This window comes from Colletotrichum chrysophilum, assembly GCF_026319265.1.
Source record: "Colletotrichum chrysophilum strain AFK26 chromosome Unknown scaffold_12, whole genome shotgun sequence".
NCBI classification, from domain to species: Eukaryota; Fungi; Ascomycota; class Sordariomycetes; order Glomerellales; family Glomerellaceae; genus Colletotrichum; species Colletotrichum chrysophilum.
In genome coordinates this window covers 173,368-195,068 of record NW_026517299.1, presented here as the reverse complement: position 1 = coordinate 195,068, position 21,701 = coordinate 173,368, and the positions used below count along the sequence as shown (strand labels likewise).

Genomic DNA, 21,701 nt, shown 5'->3' with positions numbered 1-21,701 from the left:
AGTCGTCTTTGCTGAAGCGAATGTTCCATATCCTCGCATTATTACAGAACCATATGCCCAGAGAAGAAAAGATGGAGGGGTGACCAGCCAAAAAAGGTTGGGGTAAGGAGGGTGTAGATGGAAAGAAAGAAATAAAAGACCAAAAGGAGAATCCGAAATGCGCAAGCGGGTATCCCTAACAATGCCTGTCGTTCTCCGTATCCCGTGGACATGATTTCCCCAAAACTTTTCCTTCTCATGACGTGTTGTTTTGATTCTGGGCGTGCCGGGCGAAAATTCCGCCGTCCCCAAGCCAAGCCACAAATTATCTTTCTGTATCCCACGCGTCGGTTCGCCATAACCCTTGTTTCCTCACTAGGTTGTCTGAGTCTTCCAACATGCAACCTTTCTCGCTCGGATATCGCGTCGTCCCAAATAAATTCCCTATACTATTTCCATGCGCCAAGATTCTCGCCGTCGAGTTTATGCCAATTGTTGCGAATATTTCTCCAGTGAACGAAATCCAGAAGAATGTAAAAGAGCAGAGCAACCGTTTTGCCATCATTCTTCGTTCGACCCATTTTTTCGTGCTGCTTTCAGTGTGTGTATTTGTATGTTGGTTGTCCGTGATCCACCCTCATGGAGCCCGGTTTTCACCCAGTGCTTGCTCAAGTCATGTTGGTGAGGTTGACTCCAGACTGGGGAACCATTGTCGGGTAGTAGCCTGTTGATGTAGGTTTGCCCTCGTACGGACCGCAGCGTTGATTCGACATGAGCGGTCCGGGCTGGAAGATGCTTGGCAGCATTCCATTCTCGGGATCACGCTTGACCCTGTCATGAAGTGGATCGTATTGCGAAGCCAGGTGCGGCATGTGATCCTGCCGACTTTGGTGGCTTTGGAACATTTCCACTCCTCCTGCCGACTCGGGTGGCTCGTAGATAGCACCGGGGTAGTAACGGTACTCCTTGGCTGTATCGATGGCTTTGGCGTCCTCGGGAGGGATCATAGGTTCGAGCTCGGTATGGTGGCGTGCTCCGTACTGACTACCGCGTGTGTCGTAGCCTCCTCCGTAGCAATTTGCCATTCCCGCCCCTCCTCCAGAGTATTCCGATCCGAGAATTGTGTTGTTCGGGTAGCCGGATATGCTGCCGCCCGATCCACCTGGCCCGCTGCTTGTGCTGGCGCGCCTTTCGGCCTGATAGTGTCCTGGTGAGCGACCACGCACAATCATCTTGGCCGACTTTCGGTACGCGACCCTGACGAGGTTATCGGGTCCCTGGCCTACATCCGCCCAAAGTTCAATCAGCAGATGGTAATACTGTTGAGCAGCTCTCCTCTTCCCGTTGTTAGCAGTCGCCTGCTTGAACTGGATGCGCTCAAAGGTGTGCTCCGTTTGGAATGAGTCGCCCCCCTGCTGGGCACCTGGGAAACTTCCGCCGTCTGCGAAGCCGCCGCCGATTCTGGATGGCCCTCCGAGGCTGGTGTCGTGAGGGTATAGCCCGAGGGGATGCGCTTGGTGAGGGTACTTGGGATGAAGGCGCACTTTCTCGGGCTTCGCGATTGGGCCCTTGTCTCTCTTAGGCGTGTGCTGGACCAGTTCGATTACGTGGGAGTCGTTCTCTGCAACGACAGCCGAGATAGACATTGCGAAGCCGATGACGTTGTAAGGCTGCGTGGACCCGGACAAAGTGAATTGCAGCGGCTGGCCGGGATAGTGGGGGGTCAGACTGAAGGAGCAAATACAGGAGAAGTAGTTCCTTCTGTAGCAAGTCCAGTCGCCGTCGGACTGGAAGAAGCCTTTGTCGATGTTACCATGTATGTCGATCTTGACGACTCCTCCATCGGAATATTGGAGGATGCCCAAGGGCGTGATGGGGCTGAGCGGAGGCACGCTCATGGGTGTCCTGGAAGAGGACGGAGGATAATGGCCAGCGGCATCCATCCTCAAGGCAGTCGGTGCGGTGAAACCGGTAATCGGGCTTGAAGTTGGAGATATGGGATGGCGGCGTAAAGCGGTTGGGTAAGATGGAGATCTGGGTTGGTGTTCCGAGACCCTCCTGAAAGATGGTGTCGCGGAAGTATACTGGTCTCTCACACTGATTTGTGTGCCAGGATGGGGTAATGCTGTGGAGCGGTGCATGCCCGTCGAAGAGGTGCTACTGTCAGGTAAGTCTGGGAGTTTGGCCATGATTTGTCTAGAGCTAGAGCTAGAGGGCATAGAGCCCGTCCGTCTTGTCTGGATAGACGCAATCCTATTCGGCGCTGTCGGGGGTTCGGGGGGACGGTGTGCGACCTACTTTGAGCCCAGGCGCGGCCTGACATCCAGGCTGGGAAAGACGTGAGAGGCAGCAGTGTGGTAGAAGCCGCTGTCAGTGGAGTACGGAGTGGTGGTGGTTATAGGTGGATTGAACAGATTTAAGAGCGCCGTCGGCTGCTGTGGAGGGCCTTCGATCGTCGACAGAGGAGCATTGACGTTGTGTTCGTATCTGATGTTCCCGTCAGCCCGAGTGTCTTTCCCCCCTCCAAAGAGAGAGTAATGTGCAAGGCAAAGGGAAGTAAAGCAAAGCAGAGCGTTGGAAGCCTGACACGACAACTGCTGTACTGCGTCCGCATGCGAGACACAGTGTCAGTGCGACCAGCTCCCAGCTCGTCGTACTGCCAGCAGCGCGTTGCACAACCGCCAGCGGATACAGGATCGGGAAATGCGAGGACACACCACCATCTCGCGGCGATAGGCGGGAATGCCTGTGGATTTCTAGTGGCACGTTGGGCGCCAGAAGGCGGCTACCCATGCCTCTTCATCTCTCTCGCGTTTTTCTTCCTCTGGTGTCTGTGTCTGGACTGCTTTGATTTGATTTTTTTTTTCTTTGCCGCTAATGAGAGCGGCCTTCTTTTTGTCTCTGCAACGCAATTCTTGCTCGAGGCTTGCCCAGCTAGACAGATTGAGCAGAGACCCTACCAAGAACCGAGAGGCTGAGCCAAGAGTCTGGGACTACACTTATGTGTGAAAATATGACTGCTGGGGTGGGGGGGACAAGTTTGTTGCCGGGGGCTGCAGATGTCTGGACATTTAAAAAGGAACCAGAGCCGACTAGCACACTGCAGCCTGACCAGCGCACAGGAATCGAGAGGGGGACGTTGTTTTGACGAGTCCCCCAGAAGAAGGGGAGGAAAAAGCCAATGGAACTGCCACATACCGCATGTCATTGCCTGATGGCTGGATGTCAAGGTAGTCATACCCCGTCGACGGCTCAAACTCCTAGTTACGGGGCGGGACTTGTTAGACCATGATTCTTGCTGAGAAACGGAAATTAAAACAATGAACAAGATCTCGCAATCCGATCTCGACGCTGTGTTGTTGCAACCTTCAGGAAGCCGTGCTTGAGCAGTGAGGGGCGCTTCAGGTGTGATCCATCGAGGATAGACAGACTACGAGCAAGTGAGTGTGGCCTGCAGAGCATCAGTCGTGATAAGTTAGCTCGAGACACGTAAGAGAGACATCTTCCCACGAAGAGGCAACAGGAGTCAAAACGTCTTGAGGGCAGGGGAGGTGCTCGTGGCAGCAGCAGCGGAGGGGTGGGTGTTTGACCGGTCTGGCCTCGTCTTGTTGAGGCCGACCGATGAGAAGTAGGAGAGGAGACAACATGGGATACAGGCAGTACGATCTGATACCGCCAGGCACCACAAAGTACTTGACTAGCTGGCTGTCTTGCAATTGCTTGCAGACGACCGTGTGAGCTAGCCGATGGGGTCGAAAAGGCAAGTCGTGCGGTGGGCACACACACAGACACACACACACACCACACGAACGCACAAGAGAGATGGCCATGGGAAGGAGGAGGAGGAGAGGCACACGCACACCCACTCCCACCTGCACAACCGCCCAGCCCACATCCCATCACCTCGCCCAAGGACGAGAGGCGCTGCCAGGCATCGCAGTGCCTCCTGGGTGCCAGATGCACGGCGCTGGTGTGGTACCGATCCGCATAAAAAGGGCCATGGCATCCTGTCTTGTGCGCCTCGCCAGGTCCAGGGAGTCGAACTGATCGTCCCAAACCCGGCTAAAGCAGGAGAGCTTCCGACCTCGATAAGTGCATCCATCTCTAGGGTTCTTGTGTGCGCGCCCTCGTGCTTCCCGTCCTTTTTTCTGTTTTCTTGCAGACGGAGGCCGTGGAATAGAAAATCAGGGGAAATGATTGAGATTCAAACAAAATCAAAACTGCCGCTGATGAAGGTGCACTAGGCGGGAGAAACAAGAAGAAGCAATGAGCGTCGAATCGCGTACGCACCTTTTTTTTCTTTTTCGCAAAGCCTCACACTCGGCCCGCTTGTTCGCCTGGCTGCCCCTCGGGACAGGATCACGCCGTCGGCACGCGGCCTGGCCCAGTGACAGTCCTTGCCTGCCCTTTGGCTCGCCCGCCACCCGTCAAGTCGTGTCGATTCTGCTTTCTGACTTCTCCGTCTCTTGTCAAAAAGCAGGCTGTCTCCCGACGATTGCTGTGCTGAGTTGTACGATGTCGAAGTGTGCGTTGTGCAAGTGCGAAACCCCGCCGAATGGCCAGCAAACCCCGAGGACAAATTGATTGGGTTAATCAAGCCGGCCGGCCCATGGTTGTTGTGCTGACGGTGCGCTCGACGCCTCTTGTAAGGTAGGGGCCGCCGTCCGTTGTGTGTCCAACACAGCGTCTAGATGCGAGAGATTGTAGGGGAAGGCGGGAAAGGGGAAAAAACGAAGCGCGAAGTCGCATTGCAGGGGAACGGACAGAAAAGGATCGGATTGGACTGCGCTGGACTGAAAATGAAACGGGATGAGATCCGACAGGGGAAAAAAAAGATAAAAGCTAAGGTACCTTGGGCAGCTGTTGAGGATTCATACGACGGTCGTCTCCGGCGACGAGGGGTGTCGCGCCGTAGTAGATGGGCGGCGATCTGGTGCTGATGCTTGCGCTCGTACCTGTGCTGGTACTGGTGCTGGTGCTGGAGCAGCGGTCTTCTCGCCCCAGTTCCTCGATCCTCTTTTTTTCCAACCCCCAGTTGTTAGCAAACTGTGACGCTGACGCTCTCCCAGAATACCCTTGTCCGTCTTTTGCCCGCTAGACCCGAACGCCCCTCTCTTCCTGTTGGTTGGCGGGCGTTTCCTGCGACTTGACACGAGATCCTGCCTTGCTCCATCTGGTCTTGATATGTCTTATCCCCTCCCCCTCTCCCCCTCTCTGGCCTGAGAAATGGGTTTTCATAGCACTCACCGGTTGACTCTCCAAAAGTGCTCCGGTCATACCAAGGGTTTTTCTGTAGCCCTTTATCCTGCTCGACCTGAACATTTTGAAACTGCTGTCAGCAACTGAGGTTGATGTTCGCCGGGAAGGAGACTGGTCGTTTCTTTTGACCCCGTAAGCCGGCAGGATTGGTCATGTTAGGGACACCGCCATTCATTGACGGGTACGGCGTAAGCCACGCAGATGTGCCGGTAAAATCGACAAGCCAGCCAGCTTAACTCGACGTCCACTCTGCGCCATACAGCATACTTCCACTCGTCGTCTTTTGTATTGGACGTTCGTTCGAGTACCAGCGATCCACTCGGTCGTTCCCCCCGAGGAATCAAACATTATGGGACGGATGCTCACTCACTCGCAGGAAGAAGAGCAGAACGAATTGTGCTACCTGGAGACCGTCAGCTTCAGCTCCTGTTCCGTTCAATTCGACGCCTGCGCCTCAGAAGAAATCCCCTCCGAGCGCCGACAAACCCCTCAAATAGAGACGAGTCGGGGCCTGGCGCGGTGCAGCCGGCAATATGGGTCTAAGCCAACGCCCCCTGGTGCAAATCTCATTGCCATTCGTCATCCAGGAAACGGATGAGTGAGAATCAACCAAGCATAAAACAAGGAGATAATTGTACTCACGGTCTCTGAGTCTCGTTCGACTTTTGCGCAAATCAGTCAATTGACGGATTTGCTATATAAGCTGACAGGACTTCAACTGTGATGGCGCGAGGATGTATAAGCTCCGTCGTTGTAGCGTGCTTGATGCGAGGAAGCTTTGGCGAGCTAGTTTCGATGCCTGCGTTGATGGGTTCGACGTCCGAGGAAAGGCTTGGTATTTTGAAATGAACGGTCAGATCAAGAAGATGCGAAAAGACCAACAGAGTGCAGGATCTTGGAAACCAGGTGTCTATATACCAGGCCCCCAGATGTGGCTGGCTGGAGATCGCACAAAACCAGCGAAGATGGATTGGAGGCTCAACATGCGACCTACTGCTCGACATATGTCGCACAGACCAAGAGAAAGAGCAGATACCTAAATTTTCCAAGCACACTGCCGGCGGCCATGGAGTCGAAGGCAAGGAAGACGAAGTCGGAAGGCAGGGCGGGGGCCAGTCCCCACGCATGAGCAAATGGGTTGTGCAGACTCTGAGACAACTGTGAAGGGACATTGAATTGTGTGGAGAGCTCCCAGTACCCCCAGTCTCCTATTCGAAAAGACGTGCGTTGCCTTGCGTTGGTGGTCTCTTTGCTGGAATACGGTTCCAGGGCGTGTAGACTGATGGCGCAAAACAGAAAGCTGTCTATCGCCAAGCCGTCGAGTGAAAGTACCGGGAAAGAACCAAAGCCGCCGTAGACGAGGTACTCTGGCAGGGGGTGAGGGCCCCGTACGACGCGAGTTTGCTAGCCAAGCTTCTCAATGGCCCAAGGCCACGGGGTCATTCAAGCAAGCCAGCCTTTGCGTCCGTGTCTGAGGACGCATACAGGGTGGAATGACACCTCCCTATTCAGCCTATCGACTGGTCGACATAATGGTCGACATCATTATGCCTGTCCCTATCAACAATATGGGATTGCTCTTCCGCTTCTACGTGGTTTGTCGATGATACAACGGATGGATCTCGGCCTCGGAAGCCTCTTCCTTCTGAGGCCAAGGAGCGGAGGATCTACTGACCTGCGTCGGTGTGTATCCGGGTAAGTCGAGGTCTTGTGCTGTGAACGGAAGAGCGCCTTCCAAGCCTCGCTGACCTCTTCTTCCATGCAGCAAATCTGCGGCTACCCGTCCGTCAAGGGCTGGATGAAACGCCACAAACAACCCCTTCTGATAGGGAAGGGATTTGCCCAGGCGTGAAAGTGGGCTATCAACGGCACGTTGCAGGCGTAAAAGCAGGTCGTGGGCGTTTAGCGGACTATCTCGGCCACTGAGATCGAGGTTCCGCATGACGTCCAGATTCGACCAACACCCTGCGTCGACGTTGTTGGATTGGCTCAAAGAAGGTCATGTTAGTGAATGCAAATGACGAAGCTTTGACCTCGTGTAGTCGGAACCATTGTATGCAGCCAGAGAACCTGCGGTCGGGGCTGACGGGGATGACGGAAGCAACCTCGCGGCTTCCACAGCCACGCCAAAACAACATGTTTGGCGACAATCATGGGATTGTTGAAGATCCACCAGGAAGCTTTCGGCCCTAAAGCTGCCGCGCCGAGCTAACAGCCCCGGTGGCTTGTTTATCTTGACATAACGTTCGACGAGGCCCAAGCCAGCTCTCATGTCTAGGAGCTCAAACAGTGAAGAAGGCGTGTCTCTGCCGAGACACGCTCGCCACATGACACGTGCGAGGGGAATAGGGTTTCGCTTGAACCGGTTGACAAGGTGCCATCGGATCATTTGCCCCAGGATGCTGTGTTTCTGGGAAGGTACCGGACTCCTTCTTTGCGCACCAGCTCATCGTGACTTCAAAAGTTCTCCTCCAAAGTTTGTAAAAATAGCGAGTTTTCCAATATGGGATTAGCCAGCAAGGGCGCAGAAATAGAACCTGTTGAGCTGTGCCTCTCCGTGGTGGCCCAATGAGATTACAGCGTACCCGAGGAGGGTAAAGAAACCTGGAATCCTCCATTTCCAGACAGTCGGGCTCCTCTGGATAGGGCGATGAACAGCCAATCTCGAGCCAGAAGAGCTCAGATTCAGGGCCTGAGGATTGACTTCTACACCTCGTGTTCTGTAATGCAGCCTCAATATAGACGGACGCGTTAGTTGGATTGGTCGTTTGTGCAGGTTCCCGTCAACTAGTCCGGAATGATCTAGCCAGCTGTTACGTCTGCGCGCCACCATACTTGAGGCATCAAGTCAACTTGATTGTTTCAGAAGTCTGATTTCGGAGCTTTTTAGTCAATCGGACTGGTCGGATGGACGGCGACGTCGGGGTTGGGGTGATGAGATTGCCAGTTCAGCAGGGCATAAGATCGCAGATCGAACAGCTGAGGGGGCTGTTTGCCGAGCTCCAGAGCTAGAACTTGCAGCAAAGCATGCTGATGCACCACGCGTGGGACCATTTTCCGAGGGAGCCCAGGAAGAGTGGTTGCCATGGGTTGGCAGGTAGACCGTCGAGTATGCTCCAGTACTATCGGATCGGGCCGCTGGAACCTGACCGTGACCTGTCCGTGGCTGGATCCAAGGTAGCTGCTGATGTTTGGACGAATGGTACGTACGGCGTGGGACGGAGGCAGGCTGATGATCTCTCTGTTGTGGCCGGCCATATGCCATCGATATGCACATCAAACCACGCCCCCAGATGTGTGAAGGTTAGCTTATTTTCCTCCCTCGTCATCGCTGTCGCCGGATTTTCGCGGCCGGCTGCCAGATGAAACTGTAAAGGGTACCGGTTCCCCATGTTTCTTCACTGCCTGCGTCCATAGATCAGATCTTGTGTGATGTGACGTATCACGAGCACCAGGGTCCTTTCTCCATCAGCTGTAGGCGGAGACCGCTTCAGGCAGCTGAAAGCCTGAGTGATGGCATGTAGGAGCGGATGCTGATGGCGACGGTCTGGCGTGCAGAAAGCAAGTCACTACTGCATGGGGCCACAACAGGGGGCGGGCAGAGTGGTGACACAGAATTTTGATGGGGTGATTGGAGCGGTGCGGTGCGGTGCAATATGCAAAAGGGCTGCCTGGGTGCGTTGTTCTGGGGGTAATGTTTGAATCCTGAGCCGGCCTGCCCGCCATGTCGGTATGGAATCCGTAGGCAATGTACGTACTCTGTACCGGCGGCGTAGCATCGCTGCGAAGCAGGCAGCCTCCGCGTAGGCAAGGGCCCTCGGTGCCTGTATGTATCTGCGATGCGGGAGCCAAGGCCAAGAGTCGGTATGATACGGCAGGGTTCTCTCTCTTTGATCGCGGCGGGATAGAGAAGTTGAAATCCGTTGGCTGCTGTTGATCACGATGGGATGGCACAGCGGGGAGGGATATGGCGAGACCGGTGAGGTGACGGAGATTGGAATCCACGTATGCTGCTTGCTTGTTGCTTCTTGCTTGCTGGACAGCGTCTGCGTCTGCGTCTGCGTCTGCGCGTGCGTCTAGCGTAGCGACGCATGACAGGTGTCGGAAGCCCAGTGTGGTAGATTTATCGTCAAGGCTCCGCTCCGCCGTTGGTGCTTTCACGCACCAGGCAAGTTCTCTGGCGCGGTGGTGGTGCCTTGGAGCCCTCCACCGGCGTGGCAGGCCTGGGTACCGTACTCTGTAGCCATGCCAGAAAGGTGACGGAAGCCAGGATGTTGACTGATCATTCGCTGCTGGGGATATAGCAGGGCGTAAGGCTCGGGTGGGCTTGAAAGAAAGGAGGAAACAAGAGAGCCAGGGGGGTGGGCTGGCTGGCTGGCTGGTTGGCTGAATGTTGGGGGAGACAAGTCGTCAAAACCGCTGCGTGGTGGATGGAGGAGGAAGTTCTGCACTGTCTCGGTGTCGGTGACCAGAGAAGCGCGGAGGCCAACCCACCCCGCCCCATGTCATTTGATTCGCACGGTACGGTGTAGGAGTGGAGTCCGTGGCACTGCCAGGTAGGAAACAGACGGGAGGCGGTCATTGGACGGTGAAGGGAGGCTCACCTCTACGGGGCGCACAGTGCATTTTGCTGCAGAACTGTGATGTACAGTTCCCTGTTGGTGGGTTTGACACTGTCTTGCAGCCCTCCACTCGACCCTGCCTCCGTCCTTGAGCTGGGAAAGGTAATGGAAGGTACCTACCTTACCTACCTATGGGAGACTTAGTAAACTGTGCAGCTCCCGGCAGGCAAGAGCTCCCGTCACCACTCCAGTGACTCCACACCAGCAGCCCGTTCCTTCCTGCCTTGCACTGTGCCTTCCCAGGTAAGGTAGAGAAGAAGGACGGTGGTGAAGTTCTTCAAGCGGCCTCTCGTGGCCCGCTGCATCTCTCGCTCTCATGTCACAGACGTTTGCTGTTGCCCTGGCCTGGCCTGTCTACTATGTACCCCTCATTGACCACTCACCGACTGTGACTCTCCCTTGGCCTTGGGACAATGGGCCCCTCCCTCATCAGTCGCTTCCAAGTGTAAGCCACTCCCTCAGTCGCTTTGCATTGCCCATTTGCGTGCGAGTGAGTGTGGGCATCACCATCGCAGAAACGACTGCAGCCCATGCTTCTTCTCTTTTCTTCCCCGTCTCTCAATCTCTCTGTTTAGCGCATGCCTCGATTCACTCTTCTTTGCTCTCAACATGGCTTTTGTCGAGACACAATGCCATAGTCGACAAACACGTCTTCTAGAATTCCGCCAGGATGCAAACAACCACAAACTAACCAAGCGCGGCATTCGCCTTCGAAAACGCTTTGGCATTTCCCTTTTCTGCAATGCCCTAAAACAACTTCGTCCGGCTTGTTGAGTGGAGTATTGGATCACATTCTGTCTCTAGGGAGACCTCAAAATAGCCTCCTTTGCTCTCGCCAACCCTCACAAGCTACTTTCTCCTCGCATCCTACAATGCAGGGCTCGACCTCTGCATCCGAGGCTGTATTCAACATCTGCGCACTCGGAGCTACTGATCGTCCCGCCCCACATAGTAAGTCGATGTTTCTTGTTCCCGCTCCATGTACCACCAGGTACCCCCAAGGGCCTTTCTGGTACCCTACCGCGGCTTGCGACATGTTGTCTCTTTTAATGCTATTTGATGCAAGCTCGTCGTCTACACCCCATCTCTGCGGACGGCAATTTATCGCTAACTGTAAGGGTTAGCTTTTGACCGTTGGGTCCACATGTCGCCATCTCGCCCCGGCGCCGCTATAGTCTTGAGCCAAGCGGATCGGCTTGCGTGCAGACCCGGCCGTTCATTACTTGGCCATGCAATGCTGCCGTCTGGCTCTCAGGAATGTGATGCCTCTTCATTGAGGCCCCTTAGACTCGTCAAGAAAGTGAGACATGCTGAAATTGCCAAAACTGCCTTCTTGGCGCTTGAGCCATCCTCGGTGTAGCTCCAGGAATTGGGTTTCAATACGCACCTTGGGTTAGAGGCCTAGCTACCGGCGGGAAGGGGATCTCAGGGGAATCTCAGCTGCTTCAACAGGTTGACAGCGGCTCACCGCGTCTTCTCTGTTTCGAAGTTTCAAAGCGGGCGTCTAGATCCTTGGCCTGCAATGAGCCACCCCCGGTAGGAGGGGTGGCGGATGGAATCGTTGCCTTTCCCAACGGGCTGGTTGCCTCACAAAAGTCATCAAAGAAGCGGTCAAGAGATCGGAGTCTTCAGATGCTCGCCCTCCGAAGAATGAGCCTTTGCACTCTCCCGCTTTCTGCCGGCTCTTTTCGAGTTTTGCCCAAGATCAACCTTGTTTCACTGAAGCACCAACTAAAAAGAGCAACCAGTCTGTTTTCAGTCCTCTAGTACCCGGCTGGGTTCTGGAGATGAAGCTCTGCCAGGTTCAAGAGCCAGCGATCGCGACTACCCGTGGCTTTTCCTTGGTGACTTTGGGGCGATAGGCCCCCTATCGCGACAGCTCCAAGTTGAGGTGGTACAAGGAGGGCGTTAGCCGAAAACGCGGATACGCTTTTCAGGACTTGGTCGAGAAAGAGGTTCGATTCAGTCATCTCGACAAGCAGTGCTTGTCAACGCATAATCAGGGTCTGAACGTCACGCTTTCGTGCCGATGCCATCTTTTCGAACAGCTGTATCGTCTGGTTTCGGGTGCCAAAGCCTAGACTATTCCAGTCCAAAAGCTGTGGATTGCTTGCTCGTATGTGGCCACGCGGAAAGGGGGTGCCTCGCACATAGCCAGTTGTATCGCTACACGGAGCAGATGAAGACCTGCGTATGAACCATCTACTTGGGATCATCACGGTGTACACCGGCCATCTGCCGACAAGTGTATCATGGGCTCACTGAAAGAGCAGGGTATTCACCACGTTGCTATAGCTCCGCTCAGACGTCGGATCTGGTCATTGTAAGGGTACAGATTTCCGGATTTGTTCGCTTCCTCTTTCCACATCGGGACCATTAGTCTTGACCTGTCAAACGTAAAAGTTCCCATCAGTCAAATTTCTCGCCACAAAGCCACGTTTCGTCTCCACGACCAAGTCCCTGGTCATGCTGTGGAAGACCTCTTGGGTCCCCCTCAGAAAGCCTCCTGGAGGACGCAAAATGAACATGGACCGAGACTCGTGAGTTGTCGCCCGCCTGAACCATCGACCCATGGTGAACCATGTCAAGGCCTGGACCGCAAGAGTCCCGTGGCCCGGAGCATTACCACGACTATCCTGTCATATTGGGAGCACAAGGAGAGAAAGTTGAGCGTCACCTCAGCGTCTCAGTACTGAACACCGTGCGCGGCTCCCATGCACGTTGTTTCCCAGACCGGTTTCAGGCCCGCCTGTCGGGATTCAACCATGGGTTATTATGGATGCAACGTTTTACAGGATCTTCATGGATAGTCCATCGGTCCATCGTCCGTCAGCCCTCTCTGGAAGACGGCAGGCGATCACAGCTAGGACATCAGGATGGTCGCTGTTGTGCGCCTTCAATGATTGCAGAAGTAATCTAGTCCTCGTTAAAGTTGAGCGAACAAAGCCTCTTCGATGGGCCAATGACTCGCACTCACGGAAAGCCAGTGAATCTACTAGAAGGTCGAATGACAACAGGGCCAATGGTGCGGGCACCCGATGCTCATGTCAGCCCACTCCGAGCCGGTCACCGAGAGACCCTCTGCTACTTCGAGACATCATCTGACAAGAGCAGCTGAAAAGACAACGCGTCGGTACCGGAAGAAGCCACTGGGGCCCGCGCATCTAAGCCACGAGTAGGGTACTGATAACGGCAATTTTAACAAGTCCTTTGCAGGCGCGGACAGAGTGAGCTCATCTCCAGGTAGACCGGAAGATCAGAAAGGTACAACAAGCCCAGCAGGCAGATGATCAACATTGTCCGAGGCGGGTGGCGCCACGAATGCTTCGACTCCAGACCCCACACTCTGCAAGAAGAGGGTTACCCAAACAGCGCTCATCGATCAATAAGCTTCGTTTTCCACGACGTTCTTGCCACATGGAATCGGGCATGGGTCTGCTACCTGTCAAATTTCAGGTTCCACCAACCCTGCTTTACCAAGATGTCAAGTCGACAATCACAGTCAAGGACGATGCGCCATGGTCCCTCAGCGGCATGGGGCCTGGGCTTCTTCTCCAGATCCGGATAGAGTAGGTACATTTTGGGTCCAAGGAATTGGCAGCTGCTCACCCTCACCTCACGATGCTGAAACAGCGCACCAAGGTTTGTGGCACATGGGTAATATGTGTAGTCTCAAACTCTAAGAAGCAGCCTTGACGGCAAGGCGGGGCATGTCGTTCGGATGGGGCTGGGAACCAGTGGACGCAAATGGCAATCGGGCCGGCAAAGTTGGGAGTAGCTACGGGACTAAGGCACCGTAGGTTCAAACAGTCCGAAGTGGGTCGCCGCAAGACCGGCGCCAAAGCGGGGCTCCACGCTGTCAAAGGCGTCTCGGTCTGTGGGCTGGTCCGGGCTCATTATCCGGCCCTCATTGTCCGGGCCGGCCGAGATGCACGGACCACATGTTTGTCGAAGACTCATTCAACACTCTTTGCTGATGCTGGAAGCTGATTGCGATGGAATGTGCTTTGAGCGAATCAGGGCCGACTCCGGGCGCTGACAAACATGGATGCCATGAGCAGGCACGCACGCCCTCTTCCGCCGCCTCCCCCCCCCTTCTTCCTCTGAACATGACGTTGTATCCGTAACGTTCCTCCTGGCCATCCTCCAAGTCAAGCCACACCTTCAATCAGCTCCACAATCCGAATCGCCCTAGAGTGTACCTTAGGCACTTTATGGAGTACGTACTGCAGGTTCATGCGTACTAAGGATTCTGAGCAACTCCACCATCAAGTGTGACTCCGACGATTGCTGCGGAAGCTGACTGCTTGGCTGGGCTTTGACCTGCTGTGACTAACAATCCAGCGGGAGCAAATTGGTCATCATTGTCGCTGATGCTTTTTCCCCCTTCTCGTCCAGGCAGGCGCAAATTGCTGCAGTACATAGCGACAAACGTTCGCCCGAGGTTGTTTGCTGCGATTCTGCACCCCTCCCCCGCCCACCGCCCTCAGTTCTTGTCTGCCACTGAGGTGCATCTCGACGTCTCCCTCCAGCTTCCTCCCGGGAGCTTCCGCCACAGCTTTCTCGTATCTGAGATTTCCTCGGGCATGCCTAAGAAAAGGCATCAATCCCTATTTTCGAAGCCGCAATCCACGGCCCCCGCATCGTTGGGCGCCTCAGCTTCAGCCTCGACATCTGGCCGTGAGTACCTCCCGTCACATCCCCCCAGCTCCCCCCACCCCCCACCGCGTCTCCGGACGTGACGTTTCCTGCCTACCGTTCATCCCCCTTTCCCTCCCCCTATACTATATCGGCGGTGTCAACCCAGAAAACTGACACGAAAGCCACGGGAAACAGAAAGCCAACGCAAGGGCGTTAACGAACTCTTGGCCGATCTCCGCCGATCCTCCCACGCCTCCTCAAGTCGTACCACCGCAGCATCCTTGGCAGCCACGCCCACCGTCCCGCCTGCCATCCGACAGATCCTCCATATCCCAGAACCGCCTCCTCTGCCACCCAGGCGTGTCCCGAGATTTGACGCAACAGGGAGACGAGTCCCTCCCGGTCCGCCACCTCCCCGCAGCTGGCTCTCCCGTTCTTGCAGCAATGCCACCCGTTACAACAGCGCCCATGCCATCGCCGTTCGCGGCGCCGTCAAAGGCCTACCGGGCTCCTACGAGCCGGACAAGGGCAGCTTGACGGACCTGTTATTGCGCAGGATGGCTTTGAATTGGGAACTCCAGAGGGATTACGATCGGTACTACCTTCACACGCTTCCCAGCCGAGTCCGGGCCTCTCTAGCCAGGTACGTAGGCTTGTGGTACGAGGCCGGTCTGTCCGCTGCGGACTTGCGCAATATCCTGATACCTCCCGCCGTTGACGAAGAGGACGGGGCTCAGCTGTCCCAAGAACCCGAGGACCTTGTGTCTCTGAACAACGACATCTACTTCCTCGACCTCACGGGCTCCATCGGCTGTTCCATGTCAGTCAAGGAACTGGCTGACGTGCTCTTCCCGCTGCAGCTGGCTCTGGCACCGGAAGAGGTACATGACTCTTGGGACACGGCGGAGGCACCGTCGCTTCCTCCGAAGCTTCTGCCCAACATCACGCATCTCTGTCTGGCCGTCACTCCAGGAGCTGGTGCCGATGGGCCCGGTGTGTCGTGGAAGCAGCTGCTCGCACTCACGGCGAAACTACCCACCCTCACGCATCTCAGTCTGGCCTACTGGCCCGAGCCGGCGTTGACGCCTAAGGCAAGGTTCACGACGATTGTATCGCCTGAGGGCCACACGTCACAGTATGCGGGCACCGGGGCGTATTCTCACACCCTTGACGATGACTGGACTGAGGCCGTCATCATGCTGCGGAAGCTGAGCAAGTGCCTGTATGGATTGGAACATCTAGATATCACTGGTTGTGGTGCTTGGTTCAAGGCGCTCATGGTGAATGTAGATGGTGATAAGGTCGACTGGAATGGGCCGTGGAGCAAGGTCTCTTCACTCGTATTGAAGTATGGGTACGAGATAAGCGAAAATACTCCTATGGCCGATGGCCAAAGGTATTTGGAGGCGGCAGAGATGGCCAAGGCAATCGAACGGTACATTGTCGGGCAAAGAGGTGGAAAGGGACGGTTCATCACCGTCGAAAGAGACCAGATAGATGAGGCGTTTGCGCAAACTGTGATTTAGAACATACAAATTACAATTGAATAGAACCTTTACTGCAAGGCAATTCATATCTTTGCGACGACTCTCTGTTTCGTGATCTAGTCTCAAGAGACCCGGTTCTGCCTGCTCGCATCCCACAGCTCCTTGAACTTTCCACCCTTCTCAAGCAGGAGGGACTGCGGCTCACCGACTTCTACGATATGTCCCTTGTCAAGCACTACGACTCGGTCAAAGTCAGCAACAGTTTCTAGGCGATGCGCGATCGCGATGACGGTGTGTTCTTTGAACTCCTCGCGAATAAGGTCCTTGACCATACGCTCGGTGTGGGAATCGACGCTGCATTCCATGTAAGCTCAACTACGTCTGCAACGAATCGGGTGGTAACGGCGGAGGCCTTACCTGCTCGTTGCTTCGTCCAAGAGAACGATTTTGCCTACTTCGCGACGCAAGACAGCCCGCGCCAGGAAGAAGAGCTGTCTCTGCCCGTGACTGAGTGCCTCCTCGGCAAATTCTGCATCCAGGCCACCTTTCTCCTGGATGGCATCCCAAAGACCGAGACGTGTCAGTGTGGAAGTGATGCTCTCGTCAGAGGCCGCGGCAAACGGGTCGATGTTTTGGCGGACTGTTCCCGGGAGAACGAACTGGTCCTGAGTGATTGCGATCAGAGCCGATCTGAGTTCCAGAAGAGGGAGTCTGTCCAGAGACAGGCCATCAATGTGGATTGAACCCGACGATAGAGGCAGGAGACGGAGTAAGGCGAGGAGGAGCGAGGATTTGCCACTTCCAGTGCGTCCGACGATGCCAATCTTCTCACCCGCACGAATAGAGATGCTGATACCGTCTAGGGCCTTGGGCACTGATTTCTCATCACAATCATTGGCGCTGGACGCATATGAAGCCGAGATGTCCCGTAGTTCAATGCACCCTTTGTCAGGCCATCCTGGAAGCAACGTCGCCGATACTCCTTGTCGGCCTTCAGAGCAGAGGAGCTGCCTTTTGAGCAAATCATCCTCGATCTCGTCAGGAGTATCGTCGGCAAAGTTCTTGATCCGCGCGACAGCACCGATGGATGTCTCCAGAGACGTCCAGAACTGGATCAGCATCTTGAGGGTCTCGGTAAAGGAGATCAGCTGGACTAGAGAGACTCCCGTCAGGCCTACGGAGACGGTATCACGGAGGCGGACTGCGAGGCCGACCACGAGCAGGGCTAGTGCGGTTGTGGTTAGGTCGAGCACGAGGGTCAGCCATTGCTGGGTGAGAAGAAGGATGTAAAAGGGGCGTTGCGAGCGGTCGATGAGGGTGTGGGAGTGGGCTATGGAGGGTGTCGTCGCGGCGTGTGCGCGGATGGTGGGGAGCCCAGAAAGCGCCTCGAGGAAGTGGGTGCTGTTAGGAATCGATGTCAACGTCCAAGGTTCATCTTGTATGGCCGGAGTCAAAGATGGCTTACTACACCGGGGCTTTCTCCTCCAGATCCAAGAAGCGGAGCTGGCGGGAGGTACGGAGATACGCCCTCTGGATGAAGTAGAAGACGAGTATCAAGACCGGGAAGCTGATGGCGATGTACCAAGAGGCGGAGGCAATCAGGAATGCCTTGCCTATGCAGGTGAAGAAGCCTGTAACGTTCAGAGTCTGGTCTGTAGAAACCAGTACGGGTGAGGAACCTACTAGCGAGGGATACAACCAGGGCCAGGGGCAAGTTGCGGTCGACTAGGCCGATATCTTGGGAGAACCTAAACACATCAGGCGTCTTGGAGCCCGACCTTGGGACTTTCGGGTACTTACCGAGTTGTAATGGAACCGATGTCAGTACTTGTGAAGAGGGCCAGTGGGGCACTGTTCATGTTGTCAGACATGAGAATCTGGCTGCTTGGAGGGAACATCACCTACTGCATGACAGCCTTGAGAAGGCGCTGGTGCAAGTTGATGCCCGACCTTGATGCGATTGGAACAAGGACAAACCTGCAGATATGAGTTTCACTACGAAGTCTTGGCTCCAGGAGTGCGGTACATGGACTTACCAGATGAGAATTGCGAAACAAACAACGCCGCTGACCTGCAAAGCAGCATAGACACCGAGGTAGTACGCCGAGTCCGAGGCGGCATTGTCGACATTATGGTCGGTCCAAAACTTGAGCCAGACCGCTTTCACAATATTGTCAGTATTTTATGTTTAGGATGAGAATTGCAACACTTACTCGGGAAAGTCGAGAAGAAAGCCCAAGACATCTGGAGGAGAAGCATGACTGCCACCAGTATGGCGCCAACACTTCCAAAGTAGTAATTGTAGACGCTCCAGTCTCCAAGCTGACGTCGCTTATCTTCCGTTTCGGCAGCGGTTTTGGCGGCTTCTTTCCCGGTCGTATTACTGGATGTGTCGATGGGAGGTTCGCTTGAAGTGACCTCATCACCGCTGCCGGCCTCGAGAGTTGCAAGGCTTTTGACGTAACCGTCCGACTCTAGGCACTCTGCAAATGTCCCTATCTCTAACACCTGCCCGTCCCCAAGTGCTATGATCAAGTCTGCCTGTGATAGAAAGCCGACTATGTCTCTTGTTAGTCTTACGTACAAAGCTGGGATGTATTCATGCTTGGATGGCGAACTCTCACCTGATTGTGTTGCAAGAACGACTGTAGTTCCCCAAGCCCGCAGGATTCCTTCCTTCAGGTTGAAAAGTCTGCGGAACACTGTCTTGGCTGTGTGATTGTCAAGGCCACTGAAGACATCGTCGAAGAGTGCAATCCGGGGCCTGGAGTAGACTGCCCTTGCAAGCGCCTGACCGACGTTAGTAACAGCAGAGCATTATCGCCGGGTACGACTTACGATACGTTGCTTCTGGCCTCCACTCAAAGCAAGACCTTTGCTACCGATGAGCGTACGATCGCCTTCCGGGAATATGGCAAGATCCTTTTCAAGATCGCAAGCGGTCAAAACTTGTCGGTAGAGGCTTTCGTCGAATTCTGAGAAGCAGGTAATGTTCTTTCGAATCGTCTCATTCTATTTGATGTGAGCTCTTGTCCTACAACGGGCGAGACGGCTTTACTTACGATTAGCCACGGGCTTTGCTCGCACCATGAGATCTTGCTGCTGGACAACGAAACGAGTCCATCAACGTAAGGAACCTCTCCGAGAAGACCTTTCAACAATGTAGTCTTGCCAGCTGCCACTGATCCCACGACCATGGCAAGCTCTCCGGCCCCGACGCCGAAGTTGAGTCCATAAACAACAGGGACAGACTCTTGTTTCCACCGAAACGATACGTCTTTAGCTCGGACTTCGATGTTCTCCCCATGAGAGCTACCATTCCCATTGTGAGACGATTTGATAGAGGGGCTTGATGGAAATGAACGGTAATCGTTTCGTGGCGGCCGGCATAGGTAGTTCTCAATGCGGTGGAAACACCCAAGAGCCGCGCTCAAGTCCAGGACCGTCTCAAACATGAAGAACAGGGGGCTTGCCAACAGAATGACCAGAGAGAGGGCAGCAAACAGCTTGGTTGCATCGAGCGTCTCTCCAGACTTAGAGATGATGGCCATATACATTGCGAAAGCAACCACGGGGGAAATCATGAGGGGAATCTGAGCCACGGCCGACGTGATTGCAGCAATCACGCGGAACGGAGTGGCGGCCTTCATTTCCGAAATTCTGAGATCCGCAATCGTTTGAGAGAGCTTCTGGGTAAGGCCGGACATCTTGATGCTCTTGACATGTCCCATCATTGCCGAAGTAATCCCTGAAATTCCGTGAGTGGTCTGAGTTATAACAGGATGGAAGGATGCATACCGATGCGTTTTTGCACCTTTTCTATCCACGCAACTTGATACTTTTGTGTTGCAGGAGCGAATAAGAAAGTAACTATTAAAGCAAAAACCGACACAATGATGGGGCCCGCGGCTGCGTAGCCGATGTGATTGCTGAGGATCCAGGTTGCAAGGGCGAACTGGATGATGTTGGCCCAAAACTCATGTATCTCCCGCCAGGCGCGGATGATGGCGTCAACCTTGGGAAAGTTAATACTCGCGGTACACGGTAAGATGTCGGGAGACTTACATCTGTCGACATAAGAGTAACGGCTGCGGAATCGTCGCTGGAAGCACTCCTGAGCTCCGTCGTCTTGGAGTAGACGGCGGCGACCAACACGCCCCTGAGCATAGTCAAGGAGCGAAAGGCTTTGTGCCAGTAGAAGCTTGACGTGATGGAGATGCCAAGGTAAACGAGGCCGTATGACCCAATAAGACCATAGCCATGATTGACATCCTCGGAAGGGTCTTGCAGGAAGTCAAGGAAACGATTCAAGACCAGAGGCTGGCATATGGTGAAGCCCAGGAGACAAAGCCTCACAGGGACAACGGCCAACAACTGCCACTTCAGCGTCTTGATGCAAGCCCAGACGAGCGGATAGCTGTGCGGGCGAGGTGAATCGTTCGTAGTGCCATGCGACGCCGGCGATGACTCGTTCCAATGCTTCCAGAAGCGCTCGCTCAGCACCGCAGCCGACATGGACTCATCCAGTGTGAACAAGTCAAGCGGCTTCAGGAGACGACGGAACCCAGTCATCAGCAGCGGCGTGAGCCACCAGAAGAGACCGCGGCTGTAAATGCCACTGGTCTCCTCGGGGCTCAGCGACCGACCGTCTGAATCGACAAGATACCTCGTCTTCCCCTGGGCTTCGAGAATCACGATGGCCGTCTTCAACGCAAACGAGGCGGTGAAGACGGCGCTGATGGCAGCGCTTAAGTGCGACAGCCATATGGTGCGGAGGATCGCTCCATCCAGCACCAGAGAGACAAGTATGTATGTATTCAAGATGGACGAAGGCTTAAGGCTCTTCGAGTGTTCTATGTACGAGAGACCACCAAACACCAGACTGGCGGCGAAAGACACGCAAGACGCCGCGATAGACACGGTGCGCAAACGCCCTTCGTCGCGATGGATCGCCCAGAGTGCGATCAGGGTGAGTTGCAAGACGGCAAGGACGCCGATGGCGGCGATCTTGCATAGACGAAGAATGTTTCCAGAGACAGCGCGAGGAAGCTTCCCGAGTTGAAAGAGACGAAGAGGGGCGACAAGAAGCAGCAGCGAGGCAGGGAGAATAGTGAAGAGGCATTGTTCAAAAGTAAGAGTGAAGTCGAAGCCGTCGCGGCAGTCCTGGATGATTGGGCCGAAAGAATCGTCGGCGGCTGGGGAGCACATGGTTGAAGTCGAGTTGTCCATGGTGGGCGAAAAGGCTTCAATGAGAAAGTTAACGAAAAAGAGGATATTCCGAGTAAGTCGGGGCTGAGGGATTGGCCCTTTTAATGCCCCGGGTTGCCAGCAAGCAATCCAAGGGAGCCTTCCCCTGAGACACTATCCGGTAAAGGAAGGTGGTTAAGCAAAGCAATCAAACTGCTGACACGGAGAATCCTGCATGTCTATCCGTAGAGAAATTCACGAAATCGAGCGCCGCGTGCGAATACCGACGGCAGGATTGTTGTGAGAACAACGCAACAGTATCCCTCGGAAAAGAAAGAAGCTTTTCAGGTGTTTCTATTTTTGTTTGCCGTTCTTGGGATAAACAGATCAGTCTAAGAAAGTCGAGCCCTCTTCTCATTTTGGAAACCAAGTAAGGTCGTTCATCACCTACGGTAGGTATTGATTGGGGAGATTCTAGGCCAATGCCAATTCAGAGGATACTTGGACGTGTAGCGAATTCCCTGCT

General features: G+C 54.7%; 3 protein-coding genes across 3 annotated transcripts; 1 reads left to right on the top strand and 2 right to left on the bottom strand.

Moving 5' to 3' along the window:
- Positions 1–647: 647 nt before the first annotated feature.
- On the bottom strand, positions 648–1,877 carry COL26b_002424 (uncharacterized protein; the record flags this gene model as incomplete). The annotated part of the gene is made up of 1 exon (XM_053175345.1): positions 648–1,877. One exon carries the CDS (start codon positions 1,875–1,877, stop codon positions 648–650), a length of 1,230 nt encoding a protein of 409 aa, XP_053040651.1.
- Positions 1,878–15,058: 13,181 nt separating this feature from the next.
- Positions 15,059–16,027, top strand: COL26b_002423 (uncharacterized protein; the record flags this gene model as incomplete). Its single annotated transcript, XM_053175344.1, has 1 exon — positions 15,059–16,027. One exon carries the CDS (start codon positions 15,059–15,061, stop codon positions 16,025–16,027), a length of 969 nt encoding a protein of 322 aa, XP_053040650.1.
- An 83-nt stretch (positions 16,028–16,110) lies between these two features.
- COL26b_002422 (uncharacterized protein) lies at positions 16,111–21,217 on the bottom strand (the record flags this gene model as incomplete). The annotated part of the gene is made up of 12 exons (XM_053175343.1): positions 16,111–16,342; positions 16,406–17,389; positions 17,454–17,619; positions 17,672–17,736; positions 17,789–17,839; positions 18,025–18,148; positions 18,202–18,471; positions 18,613–18,778; positions 18,827–19,000; positions 19,051–19,736; positions 19,787–20,003; positions 20,054–21,217. The coding sequence occupies 12 exons, from the start codon at positions 21,215–21,217 to the stop codon at positions 16,111–16,113; spliced, it is 4,299 nt and encodes a 1,432-aa protein (XP_053040649.1).
- Between the last annotated feature and the right edge of the window lie 484 nt (positions 21,218–21,701).